A 23,543-nucleotide genomic window follows, 5' to 3' on the forward strand; every position below is an offset into this window, starting at 1 on the left:
TCTCCAGGTAAAAAATTATGACATATATATACTTTGATCATGAAGTTACTTTGATATGCTGACCAAATTTTCCAGTGGCTGGTATCAATTTGGTCAGCACTAATTCTAACTTGACTAGCTGCTGAAACCCAATGGTGTCGCGTGCCGCCAAATGGCACAGAAAGTTGACGGCCAGCCAGCCAGTTCCCTGTCTTCAACAACCTGCTCTAATAACGGAAAGTAACAGCTGAGCACACAAGCCCGCAAGTTGGCGAGTCCAGCTCAGGGGCACGGTTCCCCGTCGATAGGCCACCTCTGGGTAACTCCGTGACACGGCGCCCTGCCTCAGGAACGCAGCAACACAAGTCTGACATGACTTTAGAGAGTCTGACGTGACTTTAGAGATGAGAAGCAAAATGAACAAGGAAGGATGGGCTGAAATGGGAAGATGACAAAACACACAAATCACCATCATCGATGACTGGTGTGAATTCAGTCCCCAATTAAGAGGCAACAGAAGTCTGACAGGCAATTTGGCTGCAGCAGAGATGTCATCCTTGACATCCATGGACCTCCATCTGTAATAACAGCTCCTAAGCTGTCAACAGCTGCAGTAATAACAGATCCAGAGCTCCACCCTGATGTAGGGTGCAAGGCTGAAACATACCGTGATGACACACACCACCCAATCACAAAGTAGAGATTTTATTTGTTGCAAGTGGTTCTCAGATTAATTTAATCAAAATGAAATAATATAGATTTTCCACCCTGCTTATTTGCCACCTTGGCTGCTATAGTCATTACTCAACCATCAGGCTCCTGAACCAGCCTGGATAACCTCACTCACCTCAACACTGAACTGATTCCACAACTTACAGACTCACTTTCAAGGAGTCTACAACTCATGTTCCTACTATTATTTATTACCTATTTATCTATTTTTCTATTTGCACAATTTGTCTTCTTTTGCACACTGGTTGTTTGGTCAGTTTGTGGGAAGCGGTTTTCTATTGTATTTCTTGTCCTACTGTGAATGTCTGCAAGAAAATTAATCTCAGGGTAGTATACGGTTGATATATATGTTACTTTGACAATAAATTCACTTTAAACTTTGAAACCTGTAAATGTCATCTTGCTTTTGACTTCAGGTGGGCAGTGGGCTCAATAACAGAACATAGACAGGAGACACAATAAAATGCTCTGGATATGGCATATGACTCTATAACTTATGTTCTCGGGGTGGGGGGATCCTCTTTGTTTATTTGTTTATTCATCATTCTATTTATTTGTTTGTTTTAATTTTTTTATTTGCACAAGTTTGTCATTTTTTGAATATTAGTTATTTGTCAATTTTTGTGTGCAGTTTTTCATTGATTCTGTTGTATTTCTCCGTTCTACTATGGATGTCTGCAAGAAAATGAATCTCAGGGTATGATCACATATACATACTTTGATAATAAATTTACTTTGAAGTTTAAACATTCTGCTTATGAAAAAGGCAGAACTACCACTTAATTATGGAATCACACTCTGCAAGGGATTCCATTGGCCCATCCTGTCTACGCTGGCCTTTCCTGGAGCTACAAGTCCAAATGCTTTTGAAAAGATCCTCTGGAATCTGATCACACCAACCTTTGTGGAGGTCAAGTCATTGGGTTCATTTAAACCAGAGATTGATAAGTTCTTGATCAGTAAAGGCATCAAATTTGAATCACTGAAGGATGGTCACACCGTGGAAGGGCTTGAATGCTATCACTTACTACAAAGTAAAAGCAGGCGACCATAAGATATAGCAGCAGAAGTAGGACATTTGGCCCATCAATCATGGGCTGAACCAATTCTTCCAGTCATCCCCACTCCCCTGCCTTCACCCCATACCCTTTGATGCCCCAGCTAATCAAGACCTATCTATCTCTGCCTTAAATGCACCCAATGACTTGGCCTCTGCAGCCGTTCGTGGCAACAAATTCCACAGATTTACCACCCTCTGACTAAGGCAATTTCTCCGCATCTCAGTTCTAAATGGACCTCCTCCAATCCTGAAGTCGTGCCCTCGTGCCCTAGAGTCCCCTACCATGGGAAATAACTTTGCCATAGCAACAGAGGTGACCACAAGGTTTCGCTCCCAGATAAGCTCGATGCCCTTTATGCTCGCTTTGACCATCAAAACATGGAGGTGCCTTCACTAACGTCCACAGCACCCGATGACCCTGTGATTTCAGTCTTTGAGGCCAATGTGAAAGTGTCCTTCAAGAGGGGTGAACCCACGGGAAACATCCAGCCCAGACTGGGTACCTGACCAAGTACTACAGAGCTGTGCTGATCAACTGGCTGGAGCGTTCATAGATATTTTTAATCTCTTGCTCAGGCAATCTGAGGTACCACCTGCTTCAATTACACCAGTTTCCCTAAGAAGAATGAGGTAACCGGCCTCAATGACTATCACCCAGTAGCACTTACATCCACAGTGATGAAGTATTTTGAGAGATTTTGGTGATGAATCATATCAAGTCCTGACTGAGAAGTGACTTGGATCCATTCCAATTTGCCTACCGTCACAACAGGTCCACAGCAGATGCCATTTCATTTCCTCTTCACTCAATCCTGGAACATCTGGGCAGCAAAGGTGCACAAATCAGAATGCTCTTTATTGACCACAGCAGTTCAGCATTCAATACTATCATCCCCTCAAAACTAATCAATAGGCTTCAAGACCTAGGCCTCAAAACTTACTTGTGTAACTGGATCTTTGATTTCCTCTCTTACAGACCCTATTCAGTTTGTATTGGTAACAACATCTCCTCCACAATCTCTATCAGCACAAGTGTTTAGTCCACTACTCTACTCACGTTATACTTATGACTGTGAGACTACGCACAGTGCCAGTGCCACATTTAAGTTTGCTGATGACACCACTGTTACTGGCTGAAACAAAGGTCATGACAAATCAGCATATAGGAAGGAGATTAAAAATCTGGCAGAGCAATACCACAGCAACAACCTCTCACTCAATGTCAGCAAGACCAAGTAGTTGATTACTGACTTCAGGAGGAGGAAATGGGTGGTCCATGAGGTCCAGGGGGTCAGAGGTGGAGAAAGTCAGCAACTTTAAGTTCCTCAGTGTTATCATTTCAGAAGATCTGTCCTGGGCCCAGCCTGGAAGTGCAAATATGAAGAAAGCGCCTCTACTTTCTTAGAAGTTTGTGAAGATTTGACATGACATCTAAAACTTTGACAAACTTCTATAGATGATGGGCTGTTGAGTATATTGACTGGTTGCATTACACCCTGGCATGGAAAGACCAATGTTCTTGAATGGAAATGCCTACAAAAGTAGTGAACACAGTCCAGTCCATCACAGGTAAAGCCCATGCCACCGTTGAGCAAATCTACATGGAGCATGTCGTAGGAAAACATCATGGACCCCGTCCCCCCCGCCACCATCCAAGCTATTATCTTTGCTGCTGATATCAGAAAGAAGGTACAGGAGCCTCAGGACCTATGCCACCATGTTCAGGAACAGTTATTACCCCTCAACCCTCAGGAGCTTGCTGGACAACTAGCCAATTGGAGAGAATATTTTTCAGAGAGATTCAGATTCGTCACTGTGACCACAGTGGAGCAACAAAAGGAAGTTGGAATTATCGCAATATGTATTTGGTGGACAGTGAGTCAAAGAGTAAACAAAACCCATTCATCTGAAGCTAGACAGGTGTCTCGCTTGGGAAACCGAAGTATTTATGGGGCTTTCGTTTAGACCAAGAACATTAACTGTGGAGGAAATCCAAGGAGCTTCACCACAGTCTAATCACAGTCCTGATCCTCCTGACCTAGGCTGGGAATCCGGCCAAATCTCCCCAATACGCAATTGCCATTTTAATTCCCATCGCTGACTATGAGGGGTTTGCACGTTCTTCCCGTGACCGTGTGGGTTTCCTCCGGGTGCTCCTGTTTCCTCCCATATGCCAAAGGTTGATTACTTATTTTAATTTAGAGATACAGCGCAGAACAGACCCTTCCAGCCCAACAAGCTGCACCACCCAGAAACCACCCCCCCCCGTAAAGATTAGCCTAATCACAGGACAATTTACAATGACTAATTAAGCAAAGTTTCATGCCTTTGTACTGTTCCTAGGTCAATTGGTCAGATAGGCAGATAGGTATGATTGGGTAGCGCAGGCTTACGGGTCAGAAGGGCCTATAACCGTTCGGTACGTCTAAATAACCAATAAATAAATGGAATTGATTCTGAAGGAATTAAACTTCTAGTTTAATTAAACTTCATAAATTGAAAAATGACACCAGATTTTTCTTGTGAACGATGAGGTGGTTTTGCTGGTTAGAAACCCACGATGCACACCCAAATAATGACCACCCAGGGTGGCTGCTTTACCACGCCTGCTGCAGGTTTAGCTAGCAGGTTCCTAGCCCATATTAAAGTATGTAAACCCTGGGGATTAGGAACTGTATCTAGTCGATGGAAAGGACTGCAATGCAAAGTGGAACTTCTTCACTCAGAAGGTGGTGTGAGGCTTTGAACTGTGAGCTGCCAGCAGAGGCGGTGGATGCGGATTTGAATGCAATGTCTCAGAGATGTTTGGATAGGGACATGGATGGGAGGGGTCAGGAGGGGGTCGATGGGACTAGGCGCAATAGCAGTACAGATGGACCAGATAGGCTTACAAGGGCTGGTTTCTGTGCTCTATTACTCTCTGGTGGCTGAAATCATATTAAGAGTTTCCAAACTAAGTAAGTAATGAAAACTACACAGGATTTTCAACTCAAAAGGAAGAGTGCTCTGATGCTGGGGTTTGGCTACGTGCTCCCCACTTTCCTTTTACTTGTGATCGATGTTCCACCAAAGGCTCGAAGAAAACAGGTGAGTCATATGCTAGGATAAAGATGCCTCAGAAATGTAGCCAACATTGCGGGGCACAAACCAGCGAGCAAGGAGAAAATCCTTGGATCTCACTCCAATCTGAGCAGATTTTAACAGGCCCAAATCTGTGTGCCCAATATCTCATAACACACGGCTCACCAACTAACTCAGACCGGCAAGGAAGTGAATTCCTAGACAGTTGTGTCACTCAGAGGGCAGGCAAAAAGAGTGTATCAACATTGATGATGATTCCTACAGATCTGGCAAACAGAGACTTGGGTTGTGGGGAGGAAGAGAGAAATAAATCGATGGATAAGTAGAGAAAGATATAGAGAGACAGAATTTGGGAGAGAGAAAGATAGTAACTGAGAGACAGAGGAAGGAAGGGAGAGGGAGAGGGGAGGGAGGGAGAGAGGGAGGGAGGGAGAGAAGGAGAGAGGGGGAGAGAGAAGGGAGAGGGGGAGAGAGGGGAGAGAGGGGGAGAGAGGGGGAGAGAGGGGGAGAGAGGGGGGAGAGAGGGGGAGAGAGGGGGAGAGATGGGGAGAGAGGGGGAGAGATGGGTAGAGAGGGGGAGAGAGGGGGAGAGGGGGAGAGAGGGGGAGAGAGGGGGAGAGAGGGGGAGAGAGGGGGAGAGAGGGGAGAGGGGGGGAGAGGGGGGAGAGAGGGGGAGAGAGGGGGAGAGAGGGGGAGAGAGGGGGAGAGAGGGAGAGAGGGGAGAGAGGGGGAGAGAGGGGGAGAGGGGGAGAGAGGGGGAGAGAGGGGGGAGAGGGGGGGAGAGGGGGGAGAGGGGGAGGGGGGAGAGGGGGGGGAGAGGAAGATGGAGAGAGAGAAAGACAGACAGTAGGAGAGGCAAACAGGCATAGAGTGATACAGAGGGAGAGAGAGAGTTAAAGAGATACATGAGGCGAGACAGAGAAACAGGCACAGAGTGAGATTGATAGAGAAAAAGAGAGAGAGAGAGGGAGGGACAGAAAGAGAGAGGCAGAGTGAAAGGTTAAGGGGGAAGCGGAAGAAAATGTGAGAGTATGATAGTAGGGAAGAGAGCAGTGGAGACAAGAGGCATGGGAACTAGTGCAGCTGCTTTATAAAGGAGCTATTGTGGTGAGCCACTGGATTGGAAATGACTTGTACAGTCAAAGAAAAACTAGCTCAAAATATGAGAGAAAATGAATTGCAGAAAAACAACAAAGAGACAGGAGTTATTGCAGCTTAGCAGAATAAGCTCACTTTGTTGAGCACAGACAAAGCTGATTAAGCTAAACCGCTGAGTAAGGAGAGGCCTTCGAAACTAATTATTCCGTTCAACCGTGGCTGAGGAGTTGCAAGAGAGAGACTTGGTCTCCATCACAGCATTTCAAAGAAGGTTTGGTTCCTGCTTCAGTCGATGTTTAACAACTCTGCATTTCCAACCTCTTATCTCTGCATGCTTCTGTTAGGGGTTACCTCAAAGTAGACACATTTGCAAACTTTCGCTACTTTTAACACTGGGCATTTAACAACATCTCTAGCTAGAAATAAAAATATGCAACAATTTATTCGTCACCATGTCACACTGTAACACATCTTATAGCTCTTCAGTTACATTTCTTCTGAGAGCCAACTACCTTGTTACTTTGAAGGAATACATCAGACACAGGAGCAAGATTAGGCCATTCAGCCCATTGAATCTGCTCCACCATTCTATCATGGCAGATTTATTACCCCTTTCAAACCCATTCTCCTGCCCTCTCCTCATAACCTTTGACGTCCTTACTAATCAACAACTCTGAAACTCTGCTTTAATATACCCAGTGACTTGGCCTCCACAGCTGTCTGTGGCAATGAATTCCCGCAGATTCACCACCCTCTGGCTGAAGAAATTCCTTCTCATCTCTGTTCTAAAGAGACGTCCCTCTATTCTGATGCTGTGCCCCCTGCTCCTAGACTCCCCCACTGCAGTAAACATCCTTTCCAAATCCACTCTATCCAGGCCTTTCAATATTCAATAGGTTTCAATGAGATTGACCCCCATCCCTATTATTCTAAACTCCAGCGAGTACACGCACAGAGGCATCAAATGCTCCTCATACATTAATCCTTTAATTTCTGGGATAATTCTCATAAACCTTCTCTGTACCGTCTCCATACAGAAGCTTGTGGACTCAAAACATCCATCTCTGCACAGGCTGCCTAACCTGCTGAGTACTCTCAGCAATCTCCACGATATTGTTTACTGGCATCAGCAGTATTTCAGCTTTCCATAAGCTCCAACAAAACGCGAAAGAAATGGCAAAGCAGTAGCCCTATTATTTCTCAACACTGTCGGCATTAAGCAAGCCCGAGCGAAGCACAGTGAGAAACTCAACATCCACCTTTATTGTTCATGCTAAGCACTGAGGTTTCAAAGTTCAAAGTAAATTTATTATCAAAGCAGGTATATGTCACCATTTACTGCAGGGAGATTCATTTTCTTGCATGCATTCACAGTAGAACATACAACAGAATCAATGAAAAACTACACACAAAGACAGACAGCCAGTGTGCAAAAGATAAAACAGTGCAAATAGATAGATAAATAACGTGGCAATTCTGGAAATCAGTAAATTGGTTTATTATTGTCACATGTACCAAAGTACAGTGAGAAACTTCGTTCTGCGTGGCATCCGTTTCATCACAACGGTGTACTGCGGTAGTACGAGGGGAAACAACTATAGAATGCAGAATATCATATTACACTCAGTCTTTTACCCAGCTTTAGGAATCAAGAGGTAGAGAACATGGGTTTAAGATGACACCAGAAAGATTAATAGGAACTTGAAGAGCATTCTTTTTAAAACACAGAAGGTGTCACATACATGTGGAATGAACTACTAGAGGAGGTTGCTGAAGCAGGTACTATAACAACTTTTAAAGAGAGTTGGACAGGAAAAGAGAGCTGGACAGGTATATGGATAGAAAAAGAGAATTGGACAGATATACAGATAGGAAAAGAGAGTTGGACAGGTATACAGATGGGAAAAGAGAGTTGGACAGGTATACAGATGGGAAAAGAGAGTTGGACAGGTATACGGATGGGAAAAGAGGGTTGGACAGGTATAGAGATAGGAAAAGAGAGTTGGACAGGTATACAGATGGGAAAAGAGAGTTGGACAGGTATACAGATGGGAAAAGAGAGTTGGACAGGTGTGTGGATAGGAAAAGAGAGTTGGACAGGTATACAGATGGGAAAAGAGAGTTGGACAGGTATACGGATGGGAAAAGAGAGTTGGACAGGTATACGGATAGGAAAAGAGAGCCGGACAGGTGTATGGATAGGAAAACAGAGTTGGACAGGTATACAGACGGGAATAGAGAGCTGGACAGGTATACAGACTGGAAGAGACAGGTATACGGATAGGAAAAGAGAGTTAGACAGGTATACAGATGGAAAAGATTTAGAATGTAAAACACTGGCAAGTGGGACTAGTCTGGATGAGCATCTTATTCAGCAGGTCCAGTCAGGGTGAAAGGCCTGTTTCCATGTTTCATGAACTCATCAATCCTGTCTCTTGGGTTCATCACCTCACCTCTTAGAATAAGTGTGTGTGTGTATGTGTGTGTGTGTGTGTGTGTGTGTGCGCGCGCGCGCGCGCGTGCGTGAGAGAGAGAGAGAGAGAGAAGCAGTGAGTAAGAGAGAGGGAGTGAGGTAGGGAGAGAGAGGAGGAGGGTGGGAGGAAGAGGGGGAGAGAGAGAGGGATTGGCAGGAGGGAGAGAGTGAGGGGGAGAGAGAGAGAATGAGAAAGGGGAGGGTGAGGGAGAGATTGAGAGAACGAAACATCATTTGGAGGAGGCACCTAGCTCCCACGATGTACTTGTCAGGGTGGAGATTTTTATCTTTTACATGTTCCACAGTCCAGTAACTTTCACTTCCCAATGCCAAGGAAGTCAGGGAGCTCAAAGCCTATGGTGAGCACTGGTTAGCAAAATTCTCAAGTCACCTCATCCCTCACCAGGATGTACAAAAGATCATTGTGAGCCTGTAGCCACCAGTATGACAAACAAAGGCAAAGCATAATCTTGTTACCTTCCCAGGCCAGGGGCCAAACTGAAATACTATACCAAGGAGCCACAATTACTAAATGCCCTTCTATATAACAGACATTTTGCAAACCTGATCAATCATTTTCGGTTGGCAGGGCCTTCCGTCTCTGGCACTTCAGTAATACATTCCAAGAAAGTACCTGTAACATTTTGACATGAAGTAGTGGTGGAGACAGGTTTCTCTAACTCATTTATAATCTCACTGCAGAGAATGGTCAGAAGAATTCCAACAGTGACTCAATTTTTTACTTAAACCTCTATAAACACCTATGCTTGGGGTTCTGGACTACATATCCCTATGGGGAGATCAATTTTAAATTAAGCCTCAGTGCCAAAGGGCACTTGTACAATGTGAAAACCAAAGGAAGGGGGCTAACATCAGAAAACATTTCCTCACACAAACAGCAGCCTGCAGGGCAGTAGGAAAGAGACTGACAGTGGGGTGGACGAGGCTGTTAGAAGGGAAGAGAGACAAACAGAGCTTTTTTTAACAGCTTCACTTTTTTGAAATAAGAGACCGGTAGGAAAGAGAGTGGGGGGGGGGAGAGGAATGAGAGTGAAAAAGAAAGGGGGGAGGAGAGAGAGAGACAGATAATGAGAGGGGAAAGAGGAGAGAATGAGAGAGAGGGGAAATGAGAGAAACAGAGCGAGAGAGACTGAGAAAGAGAAAGACGGAGAGAGGAAAAGAGAAAGGGGAGGAAGAGGATAGTGACAGAGAGAGAGGGGGGGGGAGGGAGGGAGAGCCGGGGGGGGGGGGGGGAGGAGGAGGGGGGGTGAGAGAGAGAGAGAGAGAGAGAGAGAGAGAGAGATAGATTCCTTTACAGATAATCCCTCCTTTGCTGACAACAAGATTTCATTAACAAAAGCCCAAAGACCCTATTCATTGCCAGGATGTGACCAACATTTCAACATAAGCTGCCCAAGTGCAAATGCTGTCGTGGGTGGAATCTAGCAAAATGTAGGTCTCATCTCAGTAAATAATTTTTGGCATTATATTTAAAAACCCTCCTTTGCTTCCAGACCTCAGTAGCTCTGCAAACCCTGTCATGTTTATACCTCCAGCAGCCACAGCTGATTCACTTCCAGCCAAGATCCACCGGAATGCCAGGGTGGCAATACTTTGGTTGCAAACACAAGGGAATCAGTTCCAGTGACGATTAATGAAGGGTGCAAGACCATAACAGAATTTGGCTACTTGAACCATCCCAATTCTCCTGCCTTCTCCCTGTAACCTTGACACCTCTGACCAATCAAAAATCTATCAACCTCCGGTTCAAATATACTTGGCCTCCACAGCCATCTGTGGTAATGAATTCCACAGATTCACCACCCTCTGGCTAAAGAAATTCCTCCTCAACTTTAGTCTGAAGGGAAGTCCTGTTCTGAGGCTGTACTATCTGATCCTAGACTATTTTGAACACCCTCTCCAAATCCATTCTACCTGGGCTTTTATATATTCAGTAGATTTCCACGAGGTTTCCCCATGCCCACATTCTTCTAAACTCCAGTGATTACAGGCCCAGAGCCATCAAACACTCCTCATAATCCCGGGATCATTCTCATGGACCTTCTCTGGATCCTCACCAATGCCAACATACCCTTTCCTAGATAAGGGGTCCAAAACTACTCACAATATTCCAAGTGTGGCTTTGTTGTTGTTGATGTTGCTTGTGTTGGTACGCACATTACGTTGGCATTGGAATGTGTGCAAGCTGCCCCCCAGCACTATCTAATGTTGTGTCGGCTGTTAACACAAATTGGCAGGTGAGTGGAACGTGTTACGATAAAGGTTGGTGAAAGCAATTAGGGACATTTAAGAGACTCTTAGGTAGACACATGGATGATAGAAAAATGGAGGGCTATGTGGGAGGGAAGGGTTAGATTGACCTTGTAGGTCAAAAGGCATTGTGTGCAGCAGAGATATTGTCAGCTAAAGGGTCTGTTCCTGTATGATACTGATTTTATGTACTTTTGTTAGATGGAGAATGACAACAGGCATCCAATAGGCCACATGGCCAACTACATCATAATTAAGCAGCACATTCACACGGAAGAAGTGTATATTGTGCCAACACTGGGGGCCGAAGGGCCTGTTCTGTGCTGTAAGGTTCTATGTTCAATGTTACAACACTAAACTAGCGGGTATTTATAGTAGATACATAGAAACACAAGAGAATAAAAGAAAAATCACACATGACAAAGACAGACAAATAACCAAAGTACAAAAGACAACTGTGCAAATACAAAAAAAGAGAATAAATAAATAAGAAATATCAAGAACACAAGTTGTAGAGTCCTTATAAGTGAGTCATAAGTTTATGAAATCAGGTCAGCGTTGGGATGAATTAAGTTATCCCCTCTGGTTGAAGAGCCTAATGGTTGAGGGGTAATAATTTTCCCAAACCTAGTGGGGTGGCACTCGAGGCTCCTGTCCCTGGTAGCAGTGAGAAGACAGCAAGGCTTGGCTGGTGGGGGTCCTTAGTGACAGATGCTGCTTTCTTGCAACAGTGCTCCTTGTAGATGTGCTCAGTGTTGGGGAGGGCTTTACCCATGATGGACTGGGCCGTATCCACTACTGTTTCTAGGATGTTCCGTTCAAGGGCATTGCTGTTCCATACGAGGCTGTGATGCAACTTGTCAGTATTCTCTCCACCACACATCTGTGGCTGTTTGTCAAAGTTTTAGACCTTTGTAAACTTCTAAGGAAGTAGAGGCACTGCTGTGCCTTCTTTGTAATGGCATTTACATGCTGGATGCAGGCCAGATCCTCTTAAATGACAACACCAAGGAATTTCAAGTTGCTGACCCTCTCCACCTCTGATCCCCTGGTGAGGACTGGCTCGTGGACCACCAGTTTCCTCCTCCTGTAGTCATTAATCAGCTCTTTAGTTTTGCTGACATTGAGTTGTGGTTGTGGCACCACTCAGTAAGATTTTCAGTCTCCTTCCTATATGCTGATTCATCACCAACTTTGATTCGGCCCACAACAACGGTTGCATCAGCAAACTTAAGTATGGCATTGGAGATTTGCTTAACCTCGTAATCATAAGTACAAAGCAAACAGAGCGGGGTTAAGCCATAGTCATAGTCATACTTTATTGATCCTGGGGGAAATTGGTTTTCGTTACAGTTGCACCATAAATAATTAAATAGTAATAAAACCATAAATAGTTAAATAGTGATATGTAAATTATGCCAGGAAGTAAGTCCAGGACCAGCCTATTGGCTCAGGGTGTCTGACCCTCCAAGGGAGGAGTTGTGAAGTTTGATGGCCATAGGCAGGAATGACTTCCTATGACGCTCTGTGTTGCATCTCGGTGGAATGAGTCTCTGGCTGAATGCACTCCTGTGCCCAACCAGTACATTATGTAGTGGATGGGAGATATTGTCCAAGATGGCATGCAACTTGGACAGCATCCTCTTTTCAGACACCACCGTCAGAGAGTCCAGTTCCATCCCCACAACATCACTGGCCTTACGAATGAGTTTGTTGATTCTGTTGGTGTCTGCTACCCTCAGCCTGCTGCCCCAGCACACAACAGCAAACATCTCCGCACTGGCCACCACAGACTCGTAGAACATCCTCAGCATCATCCGGCAGATGTTAAAGGACCTCAGTCTCCTCAGGAAATAGAGACGGCTCTGTCCCTTCTTGTAGACAGCCTCAGTGTTCTTTGACCAGTCCAGTTTATTGTCAATTCGTATCCCCAGGTATTTGTAATCCTCCACCATGTCCACACTGACCCCCTGGAAGGAAACAGGGGTCACCGGTGCCTTAGCTCTCCTCAGGTCTACCACCAGCTCCTTAGTCTTTTTCACATTAAGCTGCAGATAATTCTGCTCACGCCATGTGACAAAGTTTCCTACCGTAGCCCTGTACTCTGCCTCATCTCCCTTGCTGATGCATCCAACTATGGCAGAGTCATCAGAAAACTTCTGAAGATGACAAGACTCTGTGCAGTAGTTGAAGTCCAAGGTGTAAATGGTGAAGAGAAAGGGAGACAAGACAGTCCCCTGTGGAACGCACAGCCTTGTGGTGCACCTGTGCTGATGGAGATTGTAGAGGAGATGTTGTTGCCAATCTGAACCGACTGGGGTCTGCAAGTGAGGAAATCAAGGATCCAGTTGCACAAGGAGGCATTGAGGCCAACTTTATTGATTAGTTTCCAGGGGATGATAGTGATGAATGCAGAGCTGTAGTCAATGAAGAGCATCCTGATGTATGCATCTTCACTGTCTGGATGTTCCAGACTTGAGTGAAGAGCCAATGAAATGGCATCTGCTGTTGCCCTGTTGTGCTGGTAGACATTTTGGAATGGATCCAAGTCGCTCCTCAGGCAGGAGTTGATGTGCTTCATCACAGTGGATGCAAGTGCTAATGGACAACTGTCATTGAAGCAGGTTACCATGTTCTTCTTGGGCACTGTTACAACTGAAGCCTCCTTGAAGCAGGTAGGTACCTCAGACTGCTAACGCGAGAGGTTAAAGCTATCAGTGAACACTCCAGCTAGTTGAATAGCACAGATCTTCAGTACTCGTCCAGGCATCCTGTCTGCGACAGATGCTTTCCATGACTTCGCCCTCCTGAAGAACGCTCTCACTTTAGCCTCAAAGACTAAAATCAAAGGGTCATCAGGCGCTGTGGTTGAAGGATAAAAACTGTTCCCGTACCTGGTGGTGTGGGACCTAAGGCTCCTGTTCCTTCTTCCCAGTCAAGAGGCAGAATCTACTCCTTTGAGTTCCCTGATAAAGGCAGAAAGTGGAAACTTAAAGCACTGAGGGCGAGCCATTCAGCCCATTAAACCATGCTAGAAAAGACAGAAGGTCTGAGTAAAAGGTAGTTTCACAAGGATAGCAGGAACAGAACGAATCACTTGCAGTGGGAATATCTCCAGATCAACCACGGCCAGTCTCAAACAAGTGACCATCAATGAGAAACCCATCAACTGAACGGTGGTTGAAGTGCTGATTGAGGAAGTGAGTCACAGAAGGGCGAAGACCCTCATTAATGAGACTCTGTACACTGCATTACCTGAGGGCTGGGTTAGCACTTAATCCTTTAATTTTGTTGATAATGGGAACATTTCCTTTTGTACTTTATACTCAGTATGGGAGGGAATTCCTCTTGCTTCCTTCCTCTCAGCTTGAAAGCACAGAGTTTTGTCGGGGCAGAAAGTAGCATGAGCCAGAACAATCTTCATACTTCACTGTTCCAGTATCGTCCTGGCAGGGTCTCCATCTCTAACAATCTGCCTTCAGCTACAACACATCCCATTTGCTCGGCATCCCAACGCTGGTCAATTCAAAGGCCTTTTCCTGTACGTCAAGCCCCTGATCTGAAGTCCCTAAACATCAAGCCCCTGATCCAGAAATTCCTCATCCTCAACCCTCGTTTCCCCATTGCTGATCTCTGTACTCTTTCAATCTTATTGGTATCTTTCCTGTCGGTAGGTGACCAGAACTGTACACAGTACTCCAAATGAGGCCTCACCAACGTCTTATGCAACTTCAACATAACATCCCAACATCCTGTACTCAATACTTACATTTATGAAGGCCAATTTGCCAAAACCTCTCTTTTTGACCCTACTTATCTGTGATATTACTTTCAAGGAATTATGGATCTGTATTCCCAGATCCCTATTGCAAAGATAGAAGCAGGAAGTGCGTGGATGGGGCGCTACGTGGAGCGGAGTCCTGAACCAGGACTTTCACCTGAGACATTGACAATTTCTTTCTGCTCATGGATAATGTTTGACCTGCCCGGTTCTTCCAGCAGATTATTTATTGCTCAGATTCCAGCACCTGCAGTCTCATGAGTTCTTCCTACAATATTAGTTAGCCAGACAATGCTTTGTGTACCCAACAAATGTTGAAACCAACTGTTTTACTCAGTTCCTCACAAGAGAGACCTTTCATTGTTATTAACACACTGTGAGTGAGGGGGTAGGGGATTCTGGAGTCTGCGTGTTTTGTTTCTTTCCTTTTCACGCCGGGGGTGGGGGGGGAGGAGTGGATAACTTTTCTTTCATCAACTCCATTGGTCTTCCTGTATTTCATGGCTATCTGGAGAAGACAATTATCAGAGTTGTATTGTACATTGCATACTTTGACAATAAGTTAAAAAACTGAACCTTTGAATGACCCAGCGAGCCATTAAACAAGCTTGTAACCAATGTTCTGGAGGGCCAGACTAAGTGGACAGTACAGCAGCTCAATGTTTTAACAGTTTCTGTTCTTCCATGGGAATGCCAAAGTAGGAAGTCAAATCGTTACTAGAATCCTCCAAGAACTTTTTAGGAGGCGCTATGTGATACATTTCATCACTTTATAAACAGATCAGCGTTCTCCCAATAAAACCACAGCTCTGCCTTGAGCCTCGTGTTGCAGTTTTACAAGAATCAGACTGCTACACATACAGTGCTCTGTGTCATTCTGCAACCAAGGTACAATTGTGGCTTCTTAAGGAGATTAATAAATATTATAAATAAACGGGACGGCACGGTAGCGTAGTGGTTAGCACGATGCTTTATACTGCCAGAGCCCTAGGTTCAAATCCCGCCACTGCCTGCATTCTCCCATTCACTGTGTGGATTTCTTCTGGCTGGTCCGTTAATTCATTATTGTAGATTGTCCTGTAATTAGACTAGGGTTAAATGGGGGGGATGGCTGGGCAGCTTAGCTCAAAGGGCTGGAAGAACCTATATTGGTAAATATGGTCACTGTTCAATCAGCATTTAAGAGGGATGGCAGCACTTTGGGGCTTTGTGCTCTAAATCAAAAACACTTTATGTGGCATGGGTGACTTCTCATGACCTGATGAAAGGTTTTGGTCTGAAACATTGACTCTTCATTACTTTCCACAGACCCGCTGAGTTCCTCCAGCATTTTGTGTGTGTTATTCTGGATTTCCAGCATCTGCAGAATCTCTTGTGTTTACGAGTGCCTTCTTTTTTCTTTGCGGGAGAAAATAAGACAAAGCAGGTAGACCTCGAGGCACATTGGTGGTGGTTCTCTGGATGGGTTCATGCGAAGAACAAGGCAGTAAAATAGGTAGGGGAGAAATTTGACAGCACGAAGGAAGAAAACACAACTGTTTTCCCATCAAGAATCTTTATGAGGAACAGTCCATGGAGAACAACCACAGAGTCACAAAGCAAAACAGCATACAGAAACAGGCTCTTCAGCCCATCTTATCAATGATGACCACGCCAGTCCCCTTTGCCTGCATTTGGCTCTTATCCTCTGAACATTTTCTATCCATAATCCATTTATCCAAATGTCTTTTTTTAAACGCTGTTTCTTTTTATTTATTCTTATTTATAGACACAGCAACGAGCGAGCCTGTGGGTGCCCAATTACACCCACACGGCCAATTAACCTACAAGCACCGGAAGAAACCCATGCAGTCATGGGGAGTACATACACTCTCTTTTTAGACAGCAGCAGAATGGCACCCGGGTCACTGACGTTGATATAGCATTACTTCCACACATGAACTTAACCAAATGTCTTTTAAAAGTTCAAATACTTCCACTAGTGTAGGGGTTCCCAACCTGGGGTCCACGGACCCCTCGGTTAACGGTAGGGGGGCATGGCATGAAAGGGTTGGGAATAACTGCTCGATCAGCTCACACAATACGTACAACACCCTCTGTGTCAAGAAGTTGCCCCCTCAAGTCCCTTTTAAATCTTTCAACTCTCAACTTAAAGCTCTGCACTCTAGTTATTAGTTCCCCTTCCCTGGGAAAAAGACTGTGTGCATACACCTCTTTAAGGCCATCGATCAGTTTCCTGTACTCCAAGGAACAAAGTGCCAGCCTTCTCAGCCTCTCCCCTATAATCCAGGTTCTTGAATCCTGGCAACATTCTCAAATGCATTCACAGAGTGATACAGTGTGGAACGGCTATGCAATTCTCTGAAAGTGACGCCAGTCAGAACCACTCCTTTTGCTCTTGACCCAAGAAGTTTTTTTTTTGCAAGTGTTTCACCATTCCTGCTGTGTCCCATTAACTGCAAAATCTGTGAAGTGACCTCTAAGTTAAGACAAAGATGAATGAATCACAGACATTTATGGGACAGAGAGGGGACACCATATTAATACTAGCCAAATGTGCTCATTAATCACAGTTCCTGGCCATTGGTCCATAGTCAGGTGAGTTATGGCACCTTGAGTGATCGCTGAGTACATTTTGACTGTGGGCTCTGAATTTGTTAGCTAGAAGGTCATTTTAGGGCCTGAAGTCACTTCACATTGTTAAGTTTGTCTAACTTTGCAAAACTGGCTTTTTGTTCAGTTACTCATAAACACAAAAGATTCTGCAGAGGTTGGAAATCCAAAGCAACAAACACAAAATGCAGGAGGAACTCAACAGGTCTGGCAGCATCTATGCAGAGGAATAAAGAATCGACATTTCAGGCCGAGACCCTTCATCAGGACTGATCAGGGTCGTATTCAGTTTCTTGCTCATGTCTAACAGAAGTTGCTTGGTGTGTGACAAGAGGCAGAAAGAATGTGGACACATAGTGCCTGTAATATTTTATAGGTGCACAAACACACTAGGTGGTCACTTTATTAGGTACAGGAGGAACGTAATAAAGTGGCCATTGAGTATACGTTCATGGTCTTCTGCTGCTGTGTGCAGCCCATCCACTTCAAGGTTCAAAGTGTTACACATTCAGAGATGCTCTTCAGCACACCACTGTTGTATCGCATGGTTACTTGAGTTATTGTCACCTTCCTGTCAGATTACTCCAGTCTGGCCATTCTTCTCTGACCTCTCTCATTAACAAGGCACTGTCGCCCACAGGACTGGAGCTCACTGTTTTTTTTCTTTTTTTCCTCACCATTCTCTGTAAACTCTAGAGACCATTGTGTGTGAAAATCCCAGGAGATCAGCAGTTTCTGAGATACTCAAACCAACCCATCTGGCACCAACAAAGTCACTTACATCACATTTCTTTCCCATACTGATCTTTAGTCTGAACAACAAATGAACCTCTTGACCATGTCTGCATACGTTAATACACTGAGCTGCTGCCACGATTGGCTGATTAGATATTTGCATTTATGAGCAGGTGTACAGGTGTACCTAATAAAGCAGCCACTGAGTGTATTTAGGATGACTGTAATAATGGCAGGTGACTGGATGCCCCCGTGATGTGGCAATCAAGCCCAGACGCAAGCTGATTTACAGGGAGGAAGCCACTTCACCAGAAGAACTAAAAATGCATTTTGTTCTAGTCTGACCCCATGTACTATGCAGCTGCTAACCACAGCAACGAAACCAATACTTTCATATCAAACATCTTTAGCAACAAAAATATCCCATTCAAATTCTACAGCACTACATGTAGACTAAATCAGGATTACCCAGTGAAGCAACTATGCAAATAAACTCAACATATGGATTTATTCTGAAAGATCGTTAATCGCATTAAGTCAACAGTCAAGGATGCGCTCCTGAATCAACAGCAAGTTCAAACTCAATTCATATTCCTAACCTACGGAGCTGATTCCACAACTTACAGACCCAATTTCAAGGACTCTACAACTCATATTCTCAATATTATTTATTTACTTATTATTAGTTTTATTTTTCTATTTGTGCAGTTTGTCTTCTTTTGTACATTGGTTGTTTGTCAATATTTGAGTGTATTTTTTCTATCATATTTCTCTGTTCTACTAGGAATGCCCACAAGAAAACATATCTCAGGGTTGTATATGGGGACATAATGTACTTTGTTAATAAATTTACTTTGAACTTTGATATCCCATTGAGCTCACTCTGGGGTACTAGGGAATAAAATATTCAACCCACATTTTCAACCTCTGCATGTCCACGCCAGAAAGTTGTCCATTTATTATGACTCTACTGCAATGCCTGCTGACATTTTGTTTTCCTAAGAAATACCCTGTTAAGGGCAATCCAACGGCAAGTCAAACTTTTGAACACTTAGGATGCCTCTAAAGGGAGGTTGCAATATGTCCCAATGAGGAAGCAGCTAAGGCCTATGATCACTTAACACTTCCAAATGAATCCCTAATTAGTGAAGACTTCAAGTGAGACACCATCTAGATCTGGACAACACTGCTTCCTGCTGTGACCCTCAGAATCCAGGAGAAGCCAGTTAATTCCACATTCCACCAATAACTTATATCACAAAAACTCTGGATCTTAAACTCATGACCCTGCCTTTGTTCATTAAACTTGGGTCAACGTTCCTGCAGTGGTCATTTCTCATCTTTTACTGCTGCTGTTTCACAAATTTATGACTACTTGTTTTATTATAAAAGTGCCAAAACCATTATTCTGTTTTCAAAAACATGCACCTTGCAGCTGCATCTTTTAGGGAAGTGGGAAGTATTCTAGTGTTTTCCTGATGAAAGCAGAAGGTCAGTAAGTTGTGAAGGTCTCAGGTTGTGCCGCTTGCTACAGAGTACCTAGCCTCTGCCATACTCTTGCAGTCACCAGATTTATAAGACTGGTCTGTTTCAGCTTCTGGATGTGAACGGTCTCCAAGATGGGCATTTATTGTCCATCTGTAGCTGCCCATGAGAAGGTGGTGGTGTGCCAAAGCTAGCAACAATCAAGGAATGGGAATTTGCGGACGGTGGTCCCACGCACCTGAAACCCTTGTCCTTGGTAGTAACGGTTGAAAGTTTGGGCAAAAGGTAGAAGGTTGCCGCAAAACAGTAAATTTCACAACATTATAACAGTGACATAATATGATTGTAAATAAACTTGCAACTCTCATTTTATGTCAACCTGTCAAGCTTCAGGCCAGGCCACTCAGGGTCTTGTGCTCATATTATTTTGTGACTGTATGTGCTGGATCGTAATTGTACGTGCTGTGTGTGACTGTATGTACTGTGTTTTTTACGTTGGCCACAGAGGAACAATGTTTCATTTAGATGTATTCACATGTATGCTCAGTGATAATAATCTAGAACTTGAACTTGAAACAACACGAGGATGATGATGCAGTGATTGAGATGCTGGGCAGAGGTTTGCAAGCATTTGTCCAAATTGATGATCTTAAAATATGCTCTTGAGTATGCCTACAAGAAAATGAATCTCAGGGTTGTATTAGTGGCAAACACTGTATTTACTTTGATAATAAATTTACTTTGAACTTTGAATGCTATACTAATTTTGAGCAGAGTTCATTATTGATTAATGAAATGCTAACAATAATTATGGACTTTTTAAAAGGAAAAAGGATGAGTCCTGTTCTTATTTATGTGTATTCATTGTTTTACTGTTAATAAAAGTATAACACAGACAAGACTCAAATATACGAAGCATTTTAGAAAACTTGTTCAAAAATTAGTAATCTTTTAAAGAGACAGTTGAAAATAACATAATTTCTTAGTAGTATAGCTATAGTCACCGTTGACTATCCAAATACTGATATGTCCACCAGGTCTGCAAGGTATTCAAATGTCACGTGTTCTCGCAACCACTAGTTGGTACTAAACTGGCATGAGACATTTCTTGTGAAAACATCCCACTGCTCTAGGATTGTAAAAAAATCATTCATGACTTCGTTTGGCAATAAATATAATCATTATGTATCTTTTTATTATGTAGAGATGATAGAATTGAGGGGCACCACTGCTTGCTCTATTTTTGTGCATGCCATAGGTTCACCATTCCTGTACCAAAGGGTGTTGAGAACCTGTTCTGCAAGTGAAATAACCACGTTCTCCAATGAAAAGACAGAGAATTGGTCATAGTTGAACAAACAAAGACTTCTAACACTAGCTCACAGTCTCTGAGCAGCCACTTTAAGTCTCACTCTGAACAGTTACCAGTTGTCAGTGGTTCTAGTTTGAAACCATCATCCATGTCAGGAGAAAATATTGCAATCTTCGCTAAAGAGTGGGGAGGTGGGGGTGTTCGTACTTTACAAGAAAACCAGGTCATGTGACAGGAGACACCCTGCCCATTATTACAGTGTTCCTAAAGCCAAGCCTCCAACATGTTTCAATACTCCCTTGTTAATAAATTACCACTGACCTCATCCCTCAAGGTGATTATCAAGGCCTGACCAATCCCACAAAATGAAATTAATTGCTCAATTTAATAAGCTTCAAGGTGAAAAGCCATTGTTCTCTGCTAGGTATGGCACCAATTAGCATTCAAAGTTGAAAGTAAATTTATTATCAAAGTACATATATGTCACTACACACCACCCTGAGATTTGTTCCCTTTCGGCCATTCACAGTAGATACAAAGAAACACAACAGAACCAATGAAAACAACACACAAAGATGGACAAACAACCTAAGGTGCAAAAGAAAACAAACTATGCAAATGCAAAAATCAATTAATTAATTAATTAGATTGAGAGCATGAGTTGTAGAGTCCTTAACTGTGAGTTTGTAGGCTGTGGAATCAGTTCATCGTTTAGGTGAGTGAAGTTATCCACGCTGGTTCAGGAGCCTCAAGGCTCAAGGCTCAAGGGTAATAATAACTGCTCCTGAACCTGGTGGTGTGGGACCTAAGGCTTCTGCACCTCCTTGCCGATGGTAGCAGTAAGAAGAGAGCATGACCTGGATGCTGGGATCATGATCTCTTCTCACTGCTGCAATCAGGAAGGAGCTACAGGAGCCCTGGGTGGAACCAAATATGATACTGAGCTAAGACAGGTGGTTGGAGATATGGCAGCTCTCACCCATACACCTAAAGGCATCCGTTAGTCTTGCGAGACCATGGATCTGCGCCTGGAAAGTCTTCACTCTCCAGAGCGCAGGCCTGGGCAAGGTTGTATGGAAGACCAGCAGTTGCCCATGCTGCAAGTCTCCCCTCTCCACGACACCAATGTTGTCCAAGGGAAGGGCATTAGGACCCATAAAGCTTGGCACCAGTGTTGTCGCAGAGCAATGTGTGGTTAAGTGCCTTGCTCAAGGACACAACACGTTGCCTCGGCTGGGGTTCGAACTCACGAGCTTCAGGTCACTAGTCCAATGCCTTAACCACTTGGCCACCATACACCCGCTTAATGCAGGGGTTCCCAACCTTTTTTACTCCATGGACCCCAGGTTGGGAACCCCTGGCTTAACGCATTGAATGACAGACTTCTCCTAAGATAAAATTTGGGATTTTGGGAATTCCAGCAGCTGGGAATCACATACTCGAGCACAGTACAGACAGAGAACAAGTGCCAACTCCTGAAACAACAAACTTCGTCATTCTTCGTCATTTACATTGCTGTTTCAATTCTGCACTTTCCACTCTCTTAAATCACTCTTACCTTGCCAAACTGCTCAAAGTACTGCTTTACGTCATCCACTACTGTGTTCGCAGATAATCCGCCTACAAATATTTTCTTTGTTCGTGTGACCATCTGGGAAAAGACCAAAAAAAAGGTTTAATTTTTATAATTTACTGAAGAGCAGTTTGATTACCCCAGATATAACCCATCCAAGGAACATGTCATGATGAACAGACACTCCATTGTTCGAGCTCAGTCAAATTAGCTCTCTTAAATTAGAAAATATTCAGAAAGAGAATGAAATAAAAGGTACTTTAAATTTTCAGACTGAAAAGACTGTAGGATAAATTCCAGAACAGGAGTGATATTTATGGAGTAGGGGTCCCCAGCCTTCTTTATGCCATGGAGCCTGACCATTATCTGAGGCGGGCATGGACGCCAGGTTGGGAACCCCAACTACAGAATCATAGAAAGCACAGACACAGAAACAGGCCTTCTGCCCTATCTAGTCCATGCCAAAGTTATTAATCTGCCTAGTTCCATCGACCTGCACCCGGACCATAGCCCTCCATATCCCTCCCATCCATTTATCCAAATTCCTTTTAAATAAACACGCATTGACCACTTCTGCTGACAGCTCATTCACACCATCCTCTGAGTAAAGTTCTCCCTCATGTTCCCCTTGAACGCTTCATCTTTCACCCTTAACCTATGACCTCTAGTTCTAGTCTCACCCAAAGCAACACGCACAAAATGCTGGAGAAACTCAGCAGGCAACATCTATGGAAATGAATAAACAGTCAAATCTTCAGGCTGAGACCCTTCTTCAGGACCAGAAAGGAAGGAGGCAGAAGCCAGAATAAGAAGCTAAGGGGGGGGGGGGGGGAGGAGGATAGCTGGAAAGCGATAGGTGAAGCCAGGTGGGTGGGAAGGGTAGAGGGCTGGAGGGGACCCAGGAGGAGATGATAAATGCAAACACTCATTGAGAAACACACAGCAGCACCGTCATGAAGAGAGGACAGTGGAGCAAGAAGGAGCCAAAGTGAGGGTGGGAAGGTTGGACAACAAAATAATGACTGAATTATAGAGCTACAAAGGCAAGAGATTGTGCAGATGGGTGGAAATCCAGTTGACACAAACAAAATGCTGGAGGAACTCAGAAATTCAGACAGCGTCTATGGAGGGGTAAAAAAGAGTCAATATTTCAGGCTGTGAACTTGCATCAGGACTGGGAAGGAAGGTGGAAGGAGCCAGATTAAGGTGGGGGGGGGGGCTGTGGACAGAGTACAACTGGTAGGTGAGAGGTGAAGCCAGGTGAGGGGGAATGTGGAGGAAATGGGTGGGTGGGTGGAGAGGAGAAAATGAAGTTAAAATCTGGAGGAAATGAAGTGAGATAGATGGAAA

At 44.1% G+C, this 23,543-nt stretch overlaps 1 protein-coding gene across 13 annotated transcripts in view; it reads right to left on the reverse strand.

Annotated features, from left to right (window-relative positions):
* Positions 1-23,543, reverse strand: part of msi2b (musashi RNA-binding protein 2b) — a 650,971-nt gene that overhangs the window by 434,867 nt on the left and 192,561 nt on the right. For all 13 annotated transcript variants that reach the window (XM_063031626.1, XM_063031623.1, XM_063031621.1 and 10 more), the window contains exon 6: positions 22,179-22,271. In XM_063031626.1, the coding sequence (XP_062887696.1) occupies positions 22,179-22,271 (93 nt within the window). The remainder of the gene's footprint in view (positions 1-22,178; positions 22,272-23,543) is intronic.

The sequence above is a fragment of the Mobula hypostoma genome, chromosome 23, assembly GCF_963921235.1.
Source record: "Mobula hypostoma chromosome 23, sMobHyp1.1, whole genome shotgun sequence".
Classification (NCBI taxonomy): Eukaryota; Metazoa; Chordata; class Chondrichthyes; order Myliobatiformes; family Myliobatidae; genus Mobula; species Mobula hypostoma.